General features: G+C 45.9%; 1 protein-coding gene and 1 pseudogene across 2 annotated transcripts in view; both read right to left on the reverse strand.

The window, feature by feature from the left end:
* LOC147102159 (eosinophil peroxidase-like) overlaps window positions 1-9,832 on the reverse strand; it is a 113,298-nt gene extending 103,466 nt beyond the window's left edge. Inside the window, exon 1 of the mRNA XM_085965096.1 lies at window positions 9,388-9,832. Within this exon, the coding sequence (XP_085821222.1) occupies window positions 9,388-9,832 (445 nt within the window). The remainder of the gene's footprint in view (window positions 1-9,387) is intronic.
* Window positions 9,833-16,392: 6,560 nt separating this feature from the next.
* Window positions 16,393-24,201, reverse strand: part of LOC147102160 (eosinophil peroxidase-like) — a 123,339-nt pseudogene continuing 115,530 nt past the window's right edge. Inside the window, exon 11 of the transcript XR_015073303.1 lies at window positions 16,393-23,379. The product of XR_015073303.1 is annotated as an eosinophil peroxidase-like (transcript). The remainder of the gene's footprint in view (window positions 23,380-24,201) is intronic.

Raw genomic sequence — 24,201 nt, forward strand, 5'->3', positions numbered from 1 at the left:
GGCTTGAGCTGATAAATGGCAAGTAATATTTATGCCAAACAAGTGCCAGTAATGACCATCTCCAACAAGAAATATTCTAACCACCTCCCCATGACATTCAATGGTATTACCATCGTAGAATCTGGCACCATCAACATCTGTGGGTCGCCATTGATCAGAAACGTAACTGGACTAGTCACTCTGTGGCTATAAGAGCAGGTCAGAGTCTGGTTATTCTGTGGTGAGTGACTCATCTGACTCCCCAAAGCTTTTCTACCACCTATAAGGCACAAGTCAGGAATGTGATGGAATACTCTCCACTTGCCTGGATAAGTGCAGCTCCAACAACACTCAAGAAGCTCGACACCATCCAGGACCAAGCAGTCCGCTTGATCAGCACTTTAAATATTCACTTCCTTCACCACTGGTGCACCGTGGCTGCAGTGTGTACCATCTATAAGATGCCCTGCAACAACTCGTCAAGGCTTCTTCGACAGCACCTCCCAAACCCGCGACCTCTACCCTCAGAAGGACAAGGGCAGAAGGTACATAGGAACACCACCATCTGCAAGTTCCCCTCCAAATTACACACTATCCTGACTTGGAAATATATTGCTGTTTCTTCATTGTTACTGGGTCATAATCCTGGAAACTTCTGCCTAACAGCACAATGGGGGTACCTTCACCAAGTGGACTGCAGCGGTTCAAGAAAGCGGCTCACCACAGCTTTTCAGTGGCAATTAGGGATGGGCAATAAATGCTGGCCTTGTCAGTGACACCTACATCCTATGAATGAACAGAAAAGACTTTTACTGTAATTCACACAGGCTTCATTGGTTACAGCAATTGGCTTTTGTTTTCTTAAATAAATTTTGTCTTTGTGTTTACCAAAGTCACCAGGATTAATGTGTCTCTTTGAATCACTAATTCCAGGTTCAGCCGGGTTCATGATTGGGATGCGGCACTTGAAAGGTTGGGGTTGTCACTGGAAACTAACATGAAGGCTAAAACGATTAAAGAAAAACTTTCAGGCCTAGAAATTGGATAATGCAAAAAAACAGGCGCAAGACCTGCAATGCGAGATATGCCCACGCCCATTCAAGGAGCGCAGGCAGCATATCAACTTCTCCCTCATCCCACAATACTGTATCTTCTGATTTACAAGCTGCACATGGTATAAGGGAATGCACAAGGGTGATTAGTTTATTTTTTGATGTGATATTGGATGCATTTATGGATAAGGTTGGATTGGAAAGTTTGCTTTGTGATGGGTTTTATTTCAGCATTGTGGACAAGAGGACACTGTGATGGTCAGTAACAGAGGGAAGGTAAGGTGTGGGACAAATGTTGAAAGGGAAATTCGGGTTGTGGTCACTGGGACCGCAGGCGGATGATTTGATCCGGGATATCCCGGCCACAAAGGGGCTGTCTGGGTTGCCTCCTTCCTTCTGCTTCCTCCTCTTCTTCTTCCTCCTCCTCCTCTTCCTCCTCCTCCTCCTCTTCCTCCTCTTCCTCTTCCTCCTCCTCCTCCCTCTACAAGCAGCTTTTCCTCTTTGCTGCCTCTGCTCCATCCCCAGGTCATGCTGTAGCCCAAGGGGACTGCAACTAGAGCCCCCAGGAATGGGAGCCAGTGGTGTTCTCAGAGGCCTTCCTATAAGAACCGAAGCCTTGCAGGCGTCCAGCAGCACTCCCTGCACTCCCTTCACACTTTTAACAACTTTTAAAATGTATTACACCAAGCCACAACTCCAATAAAATGTGAAGAACCCAGTACAAAAGCAAAATTCTAAACTTACTTGAAAGTGTCCCTTTAAGAAGCGCTGTTCGGGGGTCCGTCCTCCTGCTGCACGCACGTTCTGCCATGAGTGCTTTGGAGAGGGCATTAATAAGAGCGGCAACATCCAAAATACCAGATTCATGCATTAATTCGGCGTTGCACGGCGTTTGATGTCACGATCTGGCTTATTTCTGTGGTGTATGTAACCTGTTCCACCTTAAGAGAACTTAAGCCTGGTCCACCTTAAGAAAGGTACTACTTTCTTTGGCTGCTGTATACGTAATACCGGTGGTGACCACACCGGTATATAAGCACAGTGTAATAATATTGTATTCAGTATAGTCCGACCTCCAACCAGTAAAGACCTGTTGAATTTACTCTTGTGGTCTGTGTAGTAATTCTCACTATAACACACAGACTTAACAGTGGCGACGAGTCCGATTCTTACCCTGCTGCAGTAATTTCCACGGCGACTTCGTCCACAGACAGGACGTCGAAGAGAGGTTTCCACCCTCATCACCTACGGGAAGACACGTCGAGCGGCAGGCATCGAGCAACCGGAGTGCAGAAGACATCCTGACCTCGAAGCCTCCATCAGCAACTGTCAGCTTCTTCTACTACCTCGTGGTGGGTAAGCCGGGCAGCGACGCGACAGAAAGTCAACCGCGTTGGCTGTACAGACGGGGCTGGGAAGACGGAGGAATAAGGGCGGTGAGGTCGATCGCGACCAGAGATAAGGGCCGGGCCGCTTTCGAGCGAGAGGCGCAGCGCGGGACATCGATCGCGACCGGAGATAAGGGCCGCATTCGGGCTAAAGGCGCAGCGTCTGGGGAAACTGAAGGCGCGAGAGCCGCGGTGAAGCGGAGACAGCGTCGGGGGACGGGTGAAGACCGCCAAGCGCGGGAAAACCGCCATTTTGTGGGTGGAGGACGACGGCAAGAGCGGGAAGCCGCCATCTTAGATAACATTAAAAATACGATAAATTGCTACGATGCCTAAACATGGGAACATTAATGCCTTCGACAGTGATATAGAAGACTGGGCTATGTATGTAGAATGCATACAAAACTATTGTAAGGCAAATAAAATTCCTGAGACAGATAAAGCACTAACATTACTAAACTTAATGGGTGCGAAGAAATACGGGCAATTGAAACACCTGTTATCACCAGATGAACCGGCGGATAAGACGTTCGAACAGATTGTTACTGTCCTAAAAAATCATCTTAGCCCCACGCCGCTGATGCTAGCGGAACGATTTAAATTTTACAATAGAAGACAGCTGCAAAATGAAAGCAATGCTGAATATTTGATGGAATTACGTAAGCTAGCAAAATATTGTCAGTTTGGAACGGGACTGACAGAGGCACTTCGAGATAGATTTGTGTGTGGTTTATTTAAACAGGATACACAAAGGCGACTGCTCGAGGAGAATGAGCTGTCTCTCGAGAAGGCGGTCACTATGGCAGCAGCACACGAGGCCGCAGCGAGAGGCACGGCAGTAATGCAGCTACGGCCACCGGAACTCGGTACAAACAAATTGGGTTTGAGTTCTGTCAAATGTTATCGTTGTGGAAAGACAACGCATGATCAGAACCAGTGTTGGTTTAAAAACCAAGAATGCAGAACGTGTGGCAGGCTTGGCCACATAGCTAAAGTATGCCGGTCAGGAAAGAAGACCAGCAATAAAAAGTCACCGCAAGGAAAATATGCAAAGGTACACAAGGTGACAAAGAACAGTTTGACTGAACAGAAGTCAGATTCAGACGCTAGCAGTAATGAACTGGATAGCTTAAGAATACACAACGTTGGTAAGGATACAGACCTCCAGACAATTTGGGTCACTCTTAAGATAGCAGGAGTCCAAGTAAAAATGGAATTGGACACTGGATCGGCATTGACGGTCATGAATAAGAAAGATTACAGAAGGTTATTCCAACATATTCCCTTACAGGATACGGAGATGATATTGAAAACGTACACTGGGCAAAGAGTGTACCCCATCGGAAAAATAGAGGTAGAAGTGGTCCACAAGGGCGAAGGAAGCCAAGTAATGGACTTATATGTGCTACCTGAAGGAGGTCCACCACTACTAGGATGGGAGTGGATTAGGAAAATGAATATGGACTGGCACTCCTTGAAAGCACTAACGGTAGATTCCGGGGAAACAGCTGTCAAACCTAAACGATTGTCCAGAATATTGGATGAGGCTAAAGAGGTGTTCCAGCCGGGACTGGGAACACTGAGAGGAATTACGGCAAACATCAAGATTGATGAACATGCACAGCCAAAATTTTTTAAAGCCAGACCGGTACCCTATGCAATACGACCTGCGGTTGAAGCAGAGCTGGAAGCACTAGAACGTTCAGGGGTACTGTCTAAAGTAGATTGGAGTGAGTGGGCTACGCCCATTGTTCCCGTTATGAAACGTCCTGCGAACAATAAGCCAGGAGATCCAGGGAAGGTTCGCATCTGTGGAGATTTCAAGATCACCGTTAATCCGGTACTTCACATGGTGCAGTATCCGCTTCCACGGATTGAGGATATTTTCGCTTCACTGTCTGGCGGGAAACACTTCACCAAGATAGACCTGGCGCAGGCGTACTTGCAGATGGAGGCTGAAGAAGAGTCACGCCAATACCTCACGATCAACACGCATCGAGGGTTGTACCGGTACAATAGGCTGGTTTTTGGTGTGGCATCGGCTCCAGCAATTTGGCAGAGGGCCATGGAGCAGGTATTACAGGGAATTCCAGGCACACAATGTTACCTGGACGACATTCTGATCACAGGTGATGGTGATGAACAGCATCTCGCTAATTTGGAACTGGTGCTCAACAGACTGAAAGAGTATGGACTTAGAGTAAATTGGCAGAAATGTGAGTTCTTCCAGAAGCGGATCTCGTACTGTGGTCATGTCATTGACCGGGAGGGGCTTCATAAGTCTCCTGACAAGATAGTGGCAGTTGTAAAGGCTCCCGCTCCGGAGAATGTCTCTCAGTTGAGGTCGTTTCTAGGATTAATTAACTATTACCATAAATTTCTGCCAAATCTATCCACGGTGCTGCATCCGTTGAACGCTCTTTTACAGAAAGGGGTACCATGGGACTGGGGCGAAAACTGTAAGAAGGCATTTCGCAAAAGCAAAGAATTGATCACCTCAGAGGAAGTGTTGGCTCACTTCGACCCGACACTGTCTATTCGGTTGGCTTGTGATGCTTCTCCATATGGTATTGGGGCAGTACTCTCACATAAATTGCCAAATGGCACGGAAAGGCCAGTCGCGTTTGCATCCAGATCATTGACCTCCGCTGAGCGCAACTATGCGCAGATCGATAGGGAGGCCCTTAGCCTTGTATGGGGAGTGAAGAAGTTTAATCATTACCTACAGGGCCAAAAATTCACACTTCTGACGGACCATCAACCGTTGGTGTCCATTTTTAACCCTAAGAAGGGTGTTTCGGTGATGACAGCACAGCGTCTCCAGAGATGGTCTCTTTTCTTAGGGGCACATCAATATCAGATAGAATTCAAAGGTACGAAACAGCATGGCAATGCTGATGGCCTGTCGCGCCTGCCACTACCTGAAGATGAAGACACGACGGAAGTTGACCCTGTTGAGTTATTTCATTCGACCATTATCGAGTGTTTACCTGTCACCAACGCAAGTATTGAAAGAGAAACCAGGAACGACCCGACACTGTCCAGAGTCTACGAGGTGACAGTGAAAGGATGGCCAACACGGGGTGATCCTCTGTTACCGGCATTCTCGGCAAGGCGAGACCAGCTGTCCGTCTGCCATGGTACTTTGATGTACGGGACAAGAGTGATTATTCCTCCCAAGTTAAGGGAAAGAGTTTTAAAAGAACTACATGAAGGTCATCTGGGGGGAGTTAAAATGAAAAGTCTTGCTAGGGCTTACGTATGGTGGCCGAGTGTTGACCAACAGATTGAGGAGTTAACGAAAAGCTGCGCTGGGTGTCAAAAAGTGCAAAATGCACCTCCGATAGCACCGCTACACCCATGGGAATGGCCTTCAGCCCCATGGCAATGCGTACACATTGACTTTGCTGGTCCATTCATGGACTCCATGTTCCTAATCGCGGTGGACGCACATTCCAAATGGCCAGAAGTCATCAAGATGAATACCACTACTTCAGAAAAGACAATTGCGGTGTTAAGAACAATATTCGCAAGGAACGGATTGCCAGAACAGATCTGTTCGGACAACGGACCACAGTTTGTATCAGAAGAATTCCAACAATTCTTAAAGAAGAATGGAGTTAAACATTATACCTCTGCCCCATATCATCCGGCGACAAACGGGTTGGCTGAAAGATTTGTCCAGACATTCAAAAAGGCTATTAAGGCCATGAATGATGATCAGATTCCGCTGCAACACAAGGTCGATAAGTTCCTGATGTCATATAGAAACGCCGATCATGCCGTGACTAATCAAAGTCCTGCTATGATGTTTTATAACAGGAGGTTGCGGTCCAAGTTGGACTTGTTAAAACCAAATGTGCGGAGGGAAGTGGAAAACAAACAGTTTCGGCATATTAACAGCAAGACCACTCGAACGTTCGACGTAGGACAACCAGTGATGGCAAGGGGCTATGGAAACGACAAATGGCAGTCCGGAACAATCCGGGCCAGACAAGGACCTCTGATGTACACCGTAGATATTGGTCGTAATGTGATAAGGCGTCATGCGGATCAACTGGTAGAGTCGAGAGCAAGGGTCGAACCCATGGTTGTGACAGAGACAGCTGTGGAAGACGTTCATGAACCTGAAGCATCTACCTCGGCTGAGAATGTATTTGATGATGATGACACCCAATACATTGGCAACCAACTAGAGGAGGCACCTCAACAACAAGAATCAGAGACCACTGAAAGGCGTTATCCAAGCCGAATCAGAAAGCCTCCTGAGAGACTGAACCTTTGAACTGTTATACCTGAAGTTATATATGTATATATGTTATGTTTATTTGGGGATATGACTGTTAAGCTAAAAAGGGAGGATTGTGGTGTATGTAACCTGTTCCACCTTAAGAGAACTTAAGCCTGGTCCACCTTAAGAAAGGTACTACTTTCTTTGGCTGCTGTATACGTAATACCGGTATATAAGCACAGTGTAATAATATTGTATTCAGTATAGTCCGACCTCCAACCAGTAAAGACCTGTTGAATTTACTCTTGTGGTCTGTGTAGTAATTCTCACTATAACACACAGACTTAACACAGTGAACTAGCCCTTCAACACTCACTGCATCCCCTGGGTGTGATACTGGTTTGTTGACAACACTTGCAAAAACTAACGTCAGCATCAGATCTCAAAAAGACGAGGAAGAAAAACTTAATGATAAAGGTCAGGTTTTCGCAATTATAATCACAGTGTGTTATGCATCAGTGACAGTGAATGATTTATTGACTTTCAGTGTAAAGGGCAGAATCTCTATTCCGCACTCATTTTCATTCTTGGTTGATTCTGCGAATCAGGAATGCCAGTTTGCGCCTCCCTGCCCCACGGGGCCGGGGCGGCTGTTCTCTTTGACGCTATTGATGGAATCCACTGTCTGAATCCACCAACAACATCACGGATAACAGCCGCCCGACCCGCGGAATTCAAAGTGGTGGAGCCGGTGGAACAAGAACTGGAGCCTGCAGGCGGCACCGTGCGAGCGGCGGAGCAGAAAGACGGCCGGGTAACAGCAGCCAGTTCCAGCCAGCAGCCAATTCCAGCCAGTCCCCTCCCTGTCCCCGCTCGTCACTGGGGGTGAAGCCGGCTCACCTTCAAAAACACGCTCCCTGTGCTTCGAACTCAGCTTGTCCTTTCTGTTCAGCGGCGAGGAGCAAAACAGACAGGATCAATTGAAACTATGAAAAGGCGCAGGGACATGAAGGGGAGGTGAGAGGAAAGGGGGAAGTGAAGGAGAGGAAGAGGAAAGGTGACAGGAGGTCGAAAGAAGGAGAAAAGGAGAGCATAAACTGAAAGGGTGAAGAGAATGCAAGAGGTGCAGAGGTTATGGGGAACACTGATGCCCATCAGAGAATGAAGAGAGAAGTGGCAGACAGGATGGGAGGGAGTGATAGGACCTGGTGAAGGGTTAGAGAGTGATGGTAACAACACCAACAACAATTTGCATTTATAATGTCCCAACATGCTTCACAGAGGCATAATCAGATGATGATGTTCTGCAGACAAGAGAGACAAAAGCACAAAGAAAGACTTGCATTTATATAGCTCCTTTCACAACCTCAGGATGTCCCAAAATGCTTTACAGCCAATGAAGTACTTTTGAAGTGTAGTCACTGTTGTAGGGAATTTGCACACCGCAAGCTCCCACAAACAACAATGTGATAATGACCAGATCATCTGTTTTTGTGGTGTTGATTGAGGGATAAATATTGGCCAGGACACACTGGGTAGTGCTTAACAATCGTTTACATCCACCTGAGAGGGCCTCGGATTAACATCTCATCCAAAAGATGGCACCTCGGACAGTGCAGCACTCCCTCAGTACTGCACTGGAGTGTCAGCCTACATTTTTGTGCTCAAGTCTCTGGAGTGGGACTATGAACACAGAACCTTCTGATTCAGAGGCGAAAGTGCTACCCACTGAGCCACAGCTGACATGGCAGATGGAAACTGAGAAATAAGAAGAGGGAGGTGACCCAGCAACACAGAGATGCTGTGCTGGTAAGACAGAGAATGTATCCAGTTGACTAACCATGAGTTTGAGATCCACCAGCGTTTAAAAGGTCTTGATCTTGTGCATTTCATGGTGGTTTGACGTTATGGGAATTTTGCCTTGTTTCAGGAGACAGAGGAAACCGCACAGAATTTTCTTGGAAAAATAAAGGGTTGAAGCTGGTCCATGAGATGGAATGGACTAGGCATTCTCAAGTCTAGTTTGGTGTTTGGATAAATCTGGTGGAGCCCTGCAATACAGCCCAAGGAGAATCATCGCAGCTTGTTGCGTACTGTATAATATCGTACTGAAGAAATACATGCTGCTTCCAGAGCTGATGATGGTGATGATGATGATGATGATGATGATGATGAAGAGGGACAGAAGTGCCTCCATAACCACAGCATGAGGAAGCTGTACAGAAAGAACCAGTAAAATAGCGCACATTTTTATAAAAACACAATAATGCATTAGTTACAAATATTGCGAAGAGCAATTACAACCTAGAAAGGGGGCAAAGTCCAAGATAGGGAAGAAAATGGCTTGGGATAACCAACATCCAGATAATAAGTTATAGTGCTTTCAATGAATAAAGTTTGACAAAACAATAAAGGCACTTTAACACCTGCCTGTTCTCCCCATACCCTCGCAATGTCTCTTACTTTCCAAGACTTTTACAAATTTCCTGTAAAAAAACAGAAGTCTGAAGGTTCTGTACCATCGTGCAAAATTTGAAAGCCTACACAGAAGTGAACTTGGAACTCTGAGTACAAGCAGTATTTACAGAACCGCACTCACCAATAGTACCAAAAATTTCAATTACCTCATCTATAATTACTTTTTCACAATCTCTAGCCTTTGTTCTAGCTAACTTCCCTGCTCAAGCTCCAAGTTGACCAGTCCGATGATGCGCTTCCTTAATGAGATGAGGCTCACTTGTGATTGGCTGGGATGGTTCCCCTGGAGCCTTAGAGGCCTGAGGTGACTCTTGCCTCCGGGGAGCAGCTATCCCAGAGGGCCCAGCTTCCAGCAGCCTTTCAGTTGTGGTGGAAAGAGATATTGGGCCAATGTCTGAGGCTCCCTCACAGATAGGCATTGGAGTGAGCTTTAAGGAAGCAGGCTGAATGTCATTCTCAGGACAGACAGTGATATCTGTGCCCACTTCTTGCAACCCACTGGTGCTGGGCACAGGCTCACAGGCGCTACTGGTCAGTGATGTTACAGACCGAACAGTCGCAACCAGATCCTGGTGTCTTATTGCTGCAGGAATGTGCTGGTCCACCATGGTCTCCAAGGCATTCTGCAGGCCGTGAGAAACTTGCTGCAATGTGTTGCAGATGCAGGTGGTGGAGTCCCAAAACCTCTCCATCACTTCAACCATGTGCGTGGAAACTGTCTGTACTACCTCCACACGTGATACTGATGCTCCCTCATCACAGCTTTTTGGAAGACTTGGGGTCCTGGGATCCGGGTTCCTGGACCCTTCAGCTCAGGGCAGTCGTTTCTCCATCTCTGTGGAGGCTTGGGACTCGCCCTCTCTACCCATCTCAACTCCTCATTCTCACTCATGCTCAGTACTTCACCTAGTGACAACCCACTGGAAATAAAATAAAAAGACCTTTATAAAGCATCTTTTACATCACTTATTCTCCATCCCAAATAAAAGCATGCATATCATAGTAACAGGTCTCTTTAATTGAAGTGGCTTTGAACACTAGATGTGGGCTTTGTGGCAGGCGATGTGAGTTAGCACAGTGGTTTAGAGTAAAGATGGTGCTTGAGTGTTTGGAGAGGTTTCCCTTTGCATTAATGAGTTTCCATGGCACCCAAGTGCTGAAAGAGAAGGGGAGCATGGGTAATGGTGGGCGGTGGGGAGTGAAGGCTGTGTGTGTGGTTATAGGATCTCTATTGGTAACTGTGGATTGACTCATCTTGGCTACCCTTAAGAAGCCATTAAATCTCTTCCAGCACTGTGTGGCACTTCATGGGGTATTGGAGGTTGCTCTGACAGCTTTTGCCACCTCACTCCATATAGCCTGAACAACCCTCTTATGGGGCTTCCTCCCTTCAGTGCGGTCTTGTTGTTCTGGCCCTCACTTCTGCCAAAAGGATCTCCACAGAAACAATGAAATTCTTTGGTTCTGATGTAGATCAATGCAGTTACACCGTGGACCCAGCAAGGTCAGGCTTTGTCTCCTCATCCAGCCCTGGATTTAAGAACCCGTTGCACAGTCAGACTTTCACACACAGTCAGCATGTGAACAAAGAACAAATCCACCGACATACCATCCCATTTTATAAAGTGCAGCAGAAACACATTTTTACTCCATTGATAAAATCATTGAATCATGCAGCTTTAAGCAACGATTAGACAAATCACTCTGCCAGTCTTCGGTTCCCGCCACAAAATTGTCTTCGGTCCCTGTTCCCTAGCTTACAACTCCATCCCTCTCCCTGGCAACTGTCTGAGGCTGAACCAGTCTGTTCGCAACCTTGGTGTCAGATTTGACCCCTAAATGAGCTTCTGAACACATATCCACGCCAGCATTAAGACCGCCTATTGCCGCATCCGAAACATTGGCTGACTCCGCCCTTGCCTCAGCTCATCTGCTGCTGAAACCCTCATCCATACTGTTGTTATTTCTAGACTTGACTACTCCAACACACTCCTAGCTGGCCTCCCACGTTCCACCTTCCGTTAACTTGAGGTCATTCGAAACTCTGCTGTCCGTGTCCTAACTCGCACCAAGTACCGTTCACTCATCACCTCTGTGCTCGCTGACCTACATTAGCTCCCGATTTAGCAACGGCTCGATTTTAAATTTCTAATCCATGTTTTCAAATCCCTCCATTGCCTAGCCCCTTCGTATCTTTGTAATCTTCTACAGCCCCACAACTCCGAGATATCTGTTTAACTGTATTTTTGTCCATGAAAGTAAATAGTGTGTTTGAGATGATGGGGAAAGGTACAACTAGTATAAATTGTGGAAGCAGGGAATGAGGTTGGAAGTTCAGAATTTTTATTTTCCTCACAGAATGCTCGATTCCAGAGAAGGTGGTGCAGCCTGTTTCCTTACAGTCCTTCTAAACTCTAGGGAATATAGGCCGAGTCTGCTCAATTTCAGCTCATCTGACAATCCCCACATCCCAGGAATCAATCTAGTGAACATTTGTTGCACATCCTCTAAGGCAAGTATATCCTTCCTTAGGTAAGGAGACCACAATACTCCAGGTGTGGTCTCACCAGGGCCCTATATAATTGCAGTAAGGCGTCTTTATTCTTATACTCCAATCCTTTTGTAATAAAGGCTAACATGCCATTTGCTTTCCTAATTGCTTGCTGTACCTGCATATTAACTTTCTGTGATGTGTATACAACGACACCCAGATCCTTTTGAATATCAACATTTCCCAATCTCTCACCATTTAAAAAATATTCTGCTTTTCTATTTTTCCTACCAAAGTGGCTACCTTCACATTTCCCCACTTTATATTCCATCTGCCATGTTCTTGCCCATTCACTTAACCTGCCTTTGCAATCTCTTTGAGTCCTCCTCACAACTTACTTTCCCACCTAGCTTTGTATCATCAGCAAACTTGGATTCATTGCACCTCATCTATGTCATTGATATAGATTGTGAACAGCTAAGGCCCAAGCACATCCTTGGGGTACCCCACTAGTTACAGCCTGCCAGCCCAAAAATGACCCGTTTATTCCAACTTTTTTTCTGTCCATTAACCAATCCTTTTCCATGCCAAGTACTCCCAATCCCATGGGTCCTCATATTGTATAATATCCTCTTGTGTGACACCTTACTGAATGTTTTTGAAAATCCAAATACACTACAGCCACTGGTTCCCCCTTATCGACTCTGCTAGTTAAAACCTCAAAAAGCGCTAACAAATTTGTCAAATAAGATTTCCATTTCATAAACCTGTATTGACGCTGCCCAATTATATTATGATTTTCTAAGTGCCCTGTTACCATGTCCCTAATAATAGATTCTAGCATTTTCCCTACTACTGATGTCAGGCTAACTGGTCTGTCGTTCCCTGTTTTCGCTCTCCCTCCTTTCTTGAATAGCAGGGTTACATTTGCTACTTTGTGACTGTTCGAGAATCCTGGAAGATCACAACTAATACACCCACTATCCCTGTAGCCACCTCTTTTACAACCCAAGGATGTAGACTATCAGGTCCAGAGGATTTGTTGGCTTTTTGTCCCATTAATTTCTCCAGTACTATTTCTTTACTAATACTAATTTCTTTCAGTTCCTCATTCTCACTAGACCCTTGTTCCCCACTATTTCTGGAATGTTTTTTGTGTCTTCTTCCATGAAGGCAGATACAAAGGGGGAAATTTTCCGAGGGGGTCAGTGGGCGTGATTGGTGGCGGGTCAGGTGGCAGTGTATTTTTTTGACAGCTGGTCGGGACCCCGCTGTCAACCCGCTGCCACGCGCCTTTACCAAATATCTGGTCTGTCAACGCTGAGCAGACCTGACACACAGTGGTGGGGGAGGCAATTCAGGTCATTATGACCTTGTTAACAAAGTTTTGAGCTCACCTTTAGAATTTACCAGCTCCGCGCAGCTTGGGGATCACATCTGTTAAGCAGGGTGGGAGTTGAATGGCCATGAAATCATTTCATTACTTGACAGCTTGAAATGTGCTATAAAAGCCCCCATCTCACACCTATTTACTTTCGAACATCAGAAGCTGTTGCTTACTGCATTTGGAAGGCAGATTGAGCTTTATGCAGGTTGCAAGTGATTGGAGTAAACTCTCTATCCAGTGTCACCTCATTGGAACAACCTCTCTCATGATTGACAGTTCACCTATCATCTATTCTATCAGCATGGGTATGGTTTATACTCTCTCACCTTGGTCCTCAGAATCTGACCACGATCAGCTGCAACACCAGCATCACCAGGCATACCAGCAGCACGAACAACCATACCAACCCTCTCCACAGTCACAAATGTCAAAGTAAATTTGCACATGGTCCCTTTAAGGAAACCGGCTGACGACGCATCTTCAAATGACATCATCAGACCCACTTCCTTCAGTTGGACTGGGAAACGCACTGGGCGGGCTTAACAAGCCCAATCAGGGGAAAGTCATGTCGGAGGCCGTGATGGAGCCAGCAGCGAGGCTGCGACCCGCCACTGACCTCACCCACCACAGACCCGCCGAGGTAGGGAAAATCGTGGCCGAAGTATTTGTTTAATGTCTCTGCCATTTCCTTACTCCCCTTTATAATTTCTCCTGTCTCCGCCTCTAAGGGATCCACATTTACTTTTGTTTATCTCTTCATTTTTACTTATAGAAGCTTTTACAGTCTGTTTTTATGTCTCTTGCTGGTTTACTCTCATTCTCTTTTATCTCTCTTTATCAATTTCTTGGACCTCCTTTGCTCAATTCTAAAATCCTCCCAATCCTCAGGCTTACTACTCTTTTTTGGAACATTAGAAGCCGCTTCCTTTAATCGAACAATATCTTTAACTTCTCTTGTTAGCCATGATTGGACCAATTTCCCAAGGGGCTTTTATTCCTTAATAAGTGTTAACTATCCAGGAATTGTTGCCAGTGACAAGTGTCTCCAGGCCATGAGAGTAGAATAGGTTTTTAGATTTCGCGGTTGATATATTTCTGTCAAAAATACTCAGTTGTTAAGTGACTTTTTAGTTGCTTGAGAAGTGCTAAAGGTCATTAATACAGATGCAGTACGATTGGATGTTTTCATCTTTTCTGCTCGACAAGTCGCATTGTCACGAATTCCAGGTCTGTAAACTGTGCACTCCCGAGATTGGATGAATGCATCATAAATTTAATTAAAAATTATATAGACATCTGTAGGAATAGGCGTATTCCTAACAAATAACGGAGCTTGACTCGGAAGAACAACAAACAGGATTTTAATGTTGAATTAGATGAAATACAGCAAACAACATAGGACGATGCAGGAGAGTCGTGGAACAGCTCTTTCCCCGGTGGGGACGCCACGAGGACGGACTAGGCAGTCCGGAGGTTTGTGCGATGATGTCATCGCGTTTGTGTCGTGACGTCATCGCGTTGCTCGCGTTTTCCCGCGCTTGGGGCGTCACGTGACGTCATCGCGTTAGGTCGCGTTCTTAAAGGGGCAACGCCCCGTACAGGTAAACTATATATATACATTGTTAAGTTAAAGGGAATTATGTATAATAAGTAAGGGACACTCGGTGGTACCGCTACATACGCCCCCCCAGAATTCGCTTTAATGAACGACAAAAGGTGAGGTAGTCTGACGAGCCTGTCCGAACGACTCCTGCAGTCTCGAGACGGAGACTGTTGGGTGGCTGGTGGTCAGGCGGACAATCGTAACTGGTGTGCTGCAACGACGCTGGGTGGTCGGTGGTCTCGGCGGTCGTGCTGTCTGGACTTGGCGGGCGAGGTCGAAAGGTGCTGGTCGTGAGCGGATCCTCGCGTGCGTCATGGCGAATAATACGTATCCAGCCATGCGAAGAACCGCGGCGTCATGGCGAATAAAACGTATTCAGCTATGTAAAGGACCGTGGAGACGCATGACCTCTGCAGCCCGTGGTTCGAAGCGGGCGCCGAGGCGAAACAGCAGGCTGCGTCATAGTGATGGGCAGGTTGGGCAGACGCAGACCATGGCTCTGTTGTTGTTGGAAAAAGTCCCCAGTCTGACGGAATCTGCAGGAACGCCGAACGGGCGATCCAGGAGGACTTGGCGGGCGAGGTCGGTGAACTCTTCGACAGGTGAGCAAACTCTTCGGCAGTCTGGAATGCACGGAATGGTGCGTGCCATAGTGCTACGACGGTAACACAAAAGAGAGTGAACCGTTGCTGCATTGATCAGTGATCGGTGATGACAGCAACTTTCGCGTGGCCGATCGCGGCCGCGGGATGCCCGTTGGACCCGTCGTCGATGTTTACAGCATCAGTAGAGGTTCGCGCTTGTTGAGGGGAACACTGTAGAGAGGGCGGCAACGCTTCGAATTATTGTTGATTTAGGGGGAAAACTGCCGGGAGGGCGGCAACGCTTCGCTTTCGCGCCGAAAAGCGTGGTAGAAAACACAACCAGCAGGCTGACGGGCTGGTGCATCGTCGGCGGGGAATGAGTCTTCGTGTTTCATGAGGGATGGGTCCTCGTGATTTGCGAGGGAAGGATCCTCGTGGTTCGCGAGGGATGGGTCCTCGTGGGTCACGAGGAGTGCGTCCTCGTGATTCGTGAGGGATGGGTCCTCGTGGTTCACGAGGAGTGCGTCCTCGTGGTTCGTGAGGAGCGAGTCCTCGTGGCATCTCCGCGGGGGCGCGCTACGATCTTGTGGGCCCGAAAACCTGTGGAACCCACGCTTGGAGGGATGTATACTTGCTGTTGCGTTGGGAGATGTCGTGGAGGCGGACGATCCGTAAGGCGGTAGAGCTGACAAATACGGAGACCTCGTTGGTCTGCGCCGCATCGATGTTCTTGGCAAACGGGGCTGCTACCTGAAGAAAGCACGAGGGCGGTTGCTGCACCCTGAATTGCGGTAGCGACAGCGAAACGGCTGATGCTTCCATGGCGTGCTTCTTTTGTGAAAATTGTTCACAAAAATCGGGGTCCGGCTGCGTTACGTTCGTGAAAAACAGGATCACCTCCAGGCTGCGCTTCCTTTGCGAATACGTTCGCAAAGACGGGGTCGCCATCTGTCGTTGGTCAGCAATTGTAGGAATTGGTGTTCGTCGGTTGTTGCTTGTCGGATGTTGTTCGCCGTGCTCTTCCTCTGTGAAATTGTTCACAGAGATGGGGTTCAGGCTGTGCGCTGCTTCCGTGAAAAATGTTCACGGAAAACGGGGTCACCAATTGTAGGTTTTGATGAATTCCCGTCCTCACGTCGTTGGGTCACCCATGTAGGAATAGGCGTATTCCTAACAAATAATGGAGCTTGACTCGGAAGAACAACAAACAGGATTTTAATGTTGAATTAGATGAAATACAGCAAACAACGTAGAACGATGCAGGAGAGTCGTGGAACAGGTCTTTCCCCAGTGGGGACGCCACGAGGACTGACTAGGCAGTCAGGAGGTTTGCGCGATGACGTCATTGCGTTTGCATCGTGACTTCATCGCGTTGCTCGCGTTTTCCCGCACTTGGGGCGTCACGTGACTTGCGACATGACGTCATCGCGTTAAGTCGCGTTCTTAAAGGGGCAACGCCCCATACAGGTAAACTATATATATATAATACATCGTTAAGTTAAAGGGATTTATGTATAATAAGTAAGGGACACTCGGTGGTACCGCTACACATCCTTTTTTTCTTCAATAGAGGAAAATATGGTTGTGTGTTTCTTTTGATAAATGAGACCAGTGGGTGGCAGATGCAGTTCAATCTAACTAAATGTAAAGGGGCAAGGCACTAAAGGAGTAGGTATATGTTACGTGGAAGGTGCAACAGTCTGCTGATCAGGAGAGAGGTTTGTCGTTTTCAGTATATTCAATGGTATGGTGAGACATGGTGTAATTAGGAAAGAGATGTGAAGGTGTAGTGTGGGTTAACTAGAACAGTAGGACAGTGTGCTGATCAGGAGAGATCTCAGGGTAATAGTGTGGATTAAATGGAACAATGGACTGTGCAGCAGATCAGCAGAGAATCCTCAGTGTGTTGAAATCAAGGGGTAGATTTTTGTCTTCACTGCATGGGCGGTAATCTGGTGGAGCAGATCGCAATAGAATGAAAATTGGGCAGGTTCTATAACGAGTGGATGATACATTCCGCCAGGTTACCGTCCAGATGGTGAAGGTGAAAATTCACCCTTAAGACTCATGGATTTCATACCCTAATTCATGTTGTCCCTGGACCTGAAAACCATGGCACTCCCCTTCTCCCTCAGTCTTCCTTTATTCCTACAAGCTGAAAACTTTTAAAACTCCAGCTTGTTGTCACCGAATCACTGCATCCCAATTTATCTCTTCTCTCCTTTAAGCTTCAGTGTTGTCCTGTACCATTGCCATTGGTCCCACAACTAGTTTGCTTAGTCTAGGAAAACTCAAGATAATGAATGCAGGTATTCTGTGAATAGGTTCCAATTTTGTACTGATATCTATGCCTTAAGTGTATATAAGTAAGTCCCCAACAAAAGCAAAAGGCAGAACATTGCTAACAATCTGTTTGGAGACCAGTTACCAGTGGTGTCCCACAGGATTGGTGTTAGGGCCTTTGCTCTTTAATATCTGTATTAATGACCTAGATGAAGGAGCTGGGGGAATGATCCACCATTTTGTAGATCGTATGAAGATTTGTGCAGGTGTTAGAACTGTGGAGGAGACTAAAACACTAAAACTGCGTTAACGTATTGCCACTTTCCATCTGTAAAGGGTAGAGAAAAGCAGCAAGAAATGATTGAGAGCTCATGTTACTTTATTGTAAATTTAATACAATCAAAATTTCAAAAAAATAAATATTTTGAAAGGACAGTTCTAATAATCTGTCTTACACTGCTGATCAGCCGCTGTGTTCAGAACAGATTCTTTACAGTCGCTTGTTCAGATTATGAATTAGACATATTTTCTAATTTACCCCATGCTAATTCATACCCATATTAATAATTGGCTCCAATCAAAGCTCTAAGAACAACTGATAAATACTGCAAATCAGAAGAACACAAACAATGTGGATATGGAGGAAAAAAAGACAATCATCAGAGTCAGCGAAGGATCTGCCTTTAAGAAACCAGCAGCAACCTGCAGCCAGTGGTTCCCACAGAGTGAGGGGAGGAACTGTGTCAGTGGGGGAGCGAGAGACTGAGGGCAGGGGCTGCAGCCAGTGGTCTGGATTAATCTCATTAGTAACCCGATGATAAGGCATTTATCACACTGTAAATCTAGCCTTTGTACTTCCAAAAAATAAAGACTTTAGATTATTGGTCGACATGAAGGAGCATTCTCATTGGACAAGAGCTGTCACAGGGCATCAGCTAAAATCTGTCAAAGCAGCTGCTGTGAAGCTGTTTCGATGACAGGTCACAGCAGAACAGACATAAAAATGGACAGTAATAAATGAGAACAGGTTCATAGCCCAATGAGAGTAATGAACTCAAATGAGAGCCTTTATCTTTCTAATGTTAAACAGCAGCTGGAGTGTAAACTCCTCGGATTTATTACCTGCTCACAATGTTCAGTTACTGACAACATATGATTGAGGCTGAATGTCCTGTGGATGCAGAGAGTCTGATTATAGGAGATACAATGACTGACCATTGTGTCCTTATATGAATATTAGATATTCACTCCTACGAATGTCTCCACGCACGATCAGAATTAGTTATTCTGACTGCCACACAATGGTTTTCATTAACTGTAAGATTTGCAAAATTTCTACATTTCCCCAAAGGTTATCATTAATAAAAGGGACCCTGCATGGACATTTTAAATCATAAAGGGTACCCAAGATGGCGTCCGCGCCTCATGGCAGAAAGCCTGTGGGATTTTAAAAACTTGGACTCTGCGGCACAGGCAGCTCGTGGAGAAATCGAAACCAAAGCTACAGTTTCTGTGAAGAGAGACTTTGCATTTTGAAAACCAGACAGGACTTTGAATTATGTATTAGATCAAATTGGAGACAAATCAAAATCCAGTTAGGCCTATAGTTAAGGTCATCAAGCAGTTTGCATAAATAATCGGGAACAGATTAAGGAAGCCATCGAGGCTGGACAGGCCCATCAAGGTGTATTAATAACAAAACAAGTCAATTATCGGGCCAGTAGATGCGATTACCGGTCATCTAAAAACAGTTAGTATAGATCGCTACCATTATTTAAAATAGCCCGCCAAGATTAAGACAAAGAACTAATCTGATTTGGTGCGCAGATAAGGGTTTTCGAAAGGAGTATAATTGAAGGCCCCGGGTAGCAATCTCTCTCTTCTCTCTGGCCTCCCCTTGCTCCTCGCCCTCGTGGCTGTTGCTCTTTCCCCGTCCCGCGCTTACCCCCTGGCCTCTGCCCGTGCCTTTTCCCCACTCCATCTGGAATCGCCCAGGCACTGCATCGGGCGGACACGGACAATCCAGGCCAGGCGAGGCGGGACGTGACGAGGCGAGGAGGCAAGACGAACTGAGGAGACGAATTAAGGAGACGAACTGAGGAGACAAATTAAGGCAAGACGAATTGAGGAAGACGACTGAAGACAAGCTTCGAATGATCGGGCCTTCAGTCTCAGCCAACCTGCGACTATCTTTATATAAACTCAAACTGTCAGCTGAGGAAGAGGAACCATCATCCCTGCAAGGTAAAGCACCCAAGCAGAGACTTTAACTTTGGGGTACTCGTACCTGGACAACGCCCTTGCAGCACCCGGAGACCACATGACGACGGCAGGCTCCAGAGAGCACCAAGAGCGAACCCCGAACCCCACCGCTGTTTTGAGTTCAGCAGACCCTTTTGATTGGTGAGCATAAATTCTGGCTCCTCATAGCTTAATCTAGTTAGGTATAGGGAGTGGGATAAGGATAAGGGGATTGTTAAGATAGTTGTTTTCCCTCGATGTGCCATGTGTTCCCCATTCCCTGTATAAGTGTAGTTATTTGTATTTGCCTGTAATTTTTACACTAGTTACTTCTCGTAAGACTGTGTTGATTTTCTGTTTAATAAAATCTTGAGCTTTGCTTACATCCAAACCACCTGTCTACTCGAGTCTTTTCTGTATCGCCGCCTGTACCTTAGTACGGTGTCTAGAACCCAGGGGCATGGGAGCGATTCGAACCGCTCATAAGCAGTCAGAGGCATAACTGATTGGGCGTACGCGCCAAACACCACCACACGCCACCCCCTACATTAACTGCTACAGATCAATGAAATACAAAAACATTTTTGTTCTCATTTTGTAAAACAGAACTGTCTCTATTGTTGACAGTCTACTCTCGAAGCTGATGATCAGAGTGCGGTTTGTGATTGGCAGTATTCACAGTACAGCGATGCAGCAATTCCTGTACAGGGAGGCTATAACTCATGAATTTACATTTATGGTAATGTTCCTCTATTATCCATGTGTCTGTAAAACTGCATTCTCAAGATCATAAGGTCCCATTGCCTCACCCTCAGGTATCCAGCTTTGAAGAGATTATAATGGCTTGGGATCAATTTCCCATAGGTCTACGGTGTGCCCCACGTCAGAACTATCAGGGCAAAGCTCTCAGGAGCCAAAGTTAAAACTTTTCAACACTAAAGTAGGGGAGCAGTTCAGACAGAGAATGTAGCAAAAGATTCGGAGAAAATGGGCAAGTCAGTCGGGCAGACAAATGGCAACTGAGATTTAACAGTGACAAAGTTTGCACCATAGCTAAAACACCCTAAGTATGCAGTGAATGGACTCAATTGGCAGAGAGGGACTTAGAAAGGGAGCTGGGAGGGACGGTCAACCAATCACAGCCAATGTCTGGACTATGTAGTGAAATAATTGAAAAAGGAAACACAATGCTGGAATATATAACCAGAGCAGCAGATACACAATCTGGAGGTTATGCCGTGGCTCTACAATGCACTGGTCAGACTACACAGGGAGTATTGTGTTCAATTCATGTCCCTGCAACACAAAAACATATTAATGCACTGGAGAGGGTGCAGAGAGATGCAACATGATTGATCCCAGTGTTTATGTTTATGTATTGAGGATGGGAATAGGCCATCAGGCCCCTATGTACTGGCCTTGATACTTCACTGATCTCATGCCCATGTGCCAACTCTCCCTTCCTCCCACCTCCTGTGAGAGGCAAAAATCAGACAATCAGGTGATGTGAAAAAAGGACGAGCTGTGAGGAAAGATTCGAGAGGCTTAAGCTCTGCTGTCTAGAGAGAGAGTGGATATGGGGAAATCTCACTGAGAGATATAACATTTTAAATCTTGTAGATAAGATAGACTCAGATGGTCTATTAATTTAAGACAAGAAAAGTATAACATTTAAATACTGAGAAATAGTTTCAAGAAACATTAGAAATAATTTCCTCACTGAAAGAGCAATCAACATTTGGAGCAATTTGCCGAGCAGGGCAATAGGGTCAAGTTGGGAATATTCAAAATTGTGCTGGGCATTATAATGGGAGACTTTACTGTGTTAAAGTGATGGGCTTCAATGGGAGTGTTAGTGTATTAAAGGAATGGGCTACAATGGGCTGAGAGGCCTTTGCTCAGCCCCTAACATTTTGTTCAGTTTGAGTTGGAGAAAGCTGGTAAGTGCCTTGCCTGGGTGCTACTGTGGATTGTTCCATTAATGTTCCTTCAATGGGGCAGATATTGGAGGGGGATAAAACAAACTATAATGTAAAATGTCCAGAGAGTGAATTGAGGGAATCATGTTTACTGTGTGGTTTGGAAATTGTTCCGAATTCAGGTCTGAAAATCTCTCCGTTAGAAGTGGTAATTGTAAAAATGTAAGTCACAGAACGACTGGTAAAATCTCAGCTCTTTGGATAAATGACCCCCGATGCCCCCGGTGTAATGTTTGGGGAGAGGAGTTTGAGACTGATCCTGATCACAAGGTCAGACCTCTCAACTGAAACTGGGTTTGCTCTACATGTCAACAGCGTCAAGTATGAAAAGTAGCTTTTGTGTTGAAAAGACTCCATCAGTGGCTCCTGGTTTCCCAGCTCAGGTTACTAAGGAAACCCAGGAGCAGATCCCTCTATCATTCTACTGGTAAAGATCATTGTGTACATCTGGAAATAAAGAAAACTTACTAAACTGTAAAGAGCAAGTGCCTCAGATGGTGCTTCCTGATAAAATATTGAGCCCATTTTTGCCAGTCTGCTGTTAGGTAAAAGTTGCACTTTTGCTCGCTGGATAGTGATATGAAATATGATATACCCCAGTATATGACAAGTGTTAGACAATAGAATACTCCCTGGCCATTATAGATCTCATATCCACATTGAATTGGTTTTCCTGGTTTCAGATATTTTGTGGTAAGTTGTACAGAAAAGGCTGAATTCTTTAGATCAAGTTGAGATCCGACTGCTATCTCCTTTAGGTCCTAATGAGCTTCTTGAGGTCCAGTCCACTTGGGATCTGAAAGAACCGCAAGAGAAGATCATCACGTTTATCTGCACATCATAAAATCTAAGACATATTCTGGAGCCAAAACTAAGATCTTTACAGAAGGAGAATAGCAATGAGACACTAGGGCCGATTTTAACTCAGGGCAGGAATGGGGTGAGCGGTGGGCAAGGCGGGCAGCAAACCATCCTGGTCTTGGCAGTGAGAGAGCTGGGTGATTTTAACTCCTGGGCTCATCTGCATGCACCTGGTCAGTTTCCTGCCCGAAACCGGCAGGAAGCAGTCGCTGGCCAATGGGCACGAGTGGAATGTCAGGTGGCAGGAGGACAAATGATATACTGAGGGATAAATAGAGTGTAAGGCCCTATTGTGGAGCATTTCTCTGTCACATGTGGGTTGTAGTAGGTATGGAGAGTCGGGTCAACTGAAATTTCATGCTGTAAAATACGATGGCAGAGTTGCAAGTCTCTGAGATGTTGATAACGTGTTTATGGGCCAAATACACTAAAATGTTTTGGGTTGGTTTTCCCCTTCACCGCCTGGGTGATAATCTCGTGGAACGCATTGCTCGCCTGTTGTTGATTTCAATGGGATGGAGATTAGATGGGTGATGCGCTCTCCCAGATTAGCGCTCAGACGATGATGGTGAAAATTACCGCCTTTGTGTTTATATTCAAACCTTTAACACCCGATGTCAACCAATAGCACTCACTGAGGTATTGGATTTCAGCTCTTACCTATACAGCTAGGCGGTGCAGAGTTCCACTGTCCGTCACTCAGACATTTTCTCGTATCCCCTCCCGCCAGCTTGAATCCGGACTCACAGGTGTACCTGACCGAAGATTTACAGATGGAGAAATGGCCGTGAGTGACAACAGGGATGGAGCCGCAGGGGGTCACTGTAAAGGGAACAAGCAGACACTAATCAGGAGAGGGGAAGCCTCGAGTTACTGGGAATATTTGAAGAAGTGTTGTGTATGAATGTGAAATGAATAAAGACTATCCAGCCAATCACTCCAGAGAGAAGGATGTGTTGTCTTATGGAGCAAGTCCACAGCCATTCAATCCCCTGAAAGATAACCAAACATGGAAGAACTGAGTGGCATTTCTTCTTGATACATGAATAAATAAAGACATTTCCAACTACTGAAAAAGAACTCATGGAAACTATTGCGACCAGCTTTTAGTGATTGCCTGTGTTTTGGACATGTGCCAGTCGGATATCTAACTGGTTTCATCCTTCTGAGTCGTTTGGTACAGTATGTGTTTCATAGGTCAGGAAAGAACAGGAATGTATCAGTTCTGTGCTGTGCTGCACGTAGCTATGCTGTGCTGTGTCGTGCTGTGTGTGTGTGGCACTAATAGCACAGCAAGGAATATTGATCCACAGTTTGCAGTGTTTATATCTGACTCACTCCACCCCTCCCAGTCCGGGAACCTGTAACAATCAGTGCCATGATATCGAACAGTGGCATTAGCAGAGGGACAGTGTTCAGATGTAAAGAGGTTGTATTATTGTTGTATAAGGTGCTGGTCAGACACTATCTGGAGTACTGTGAGCAGTTCTGATCACAAAATGGAGATTACTGCCTCTGGAGACATTGAGAGATCTGACCCAGGGCGATTGAAGGGATCAAATACCAAAGGACACAAGCTAAAAATTAAGAGCAAATAGACTAACAGAGTTATGGAATAAATTACCAGGAAAAGAACATCAAAGG

Source organism: Somniosus microcephalus, chromosome 22 (genome assembly GCF_052327205.1).
Source record: "Somniosus microcephalus isolate GS21.2 chromosome 22, FLI_Smic_1.0, whole genome shotgun sequence".
Taxonomy (NCBI): Eukaryota; Metazoa; Chordata; class Chondrichthyes; order Squaliformes; family Somniosidae; genus Somniosus; species Somniosus microcephalus.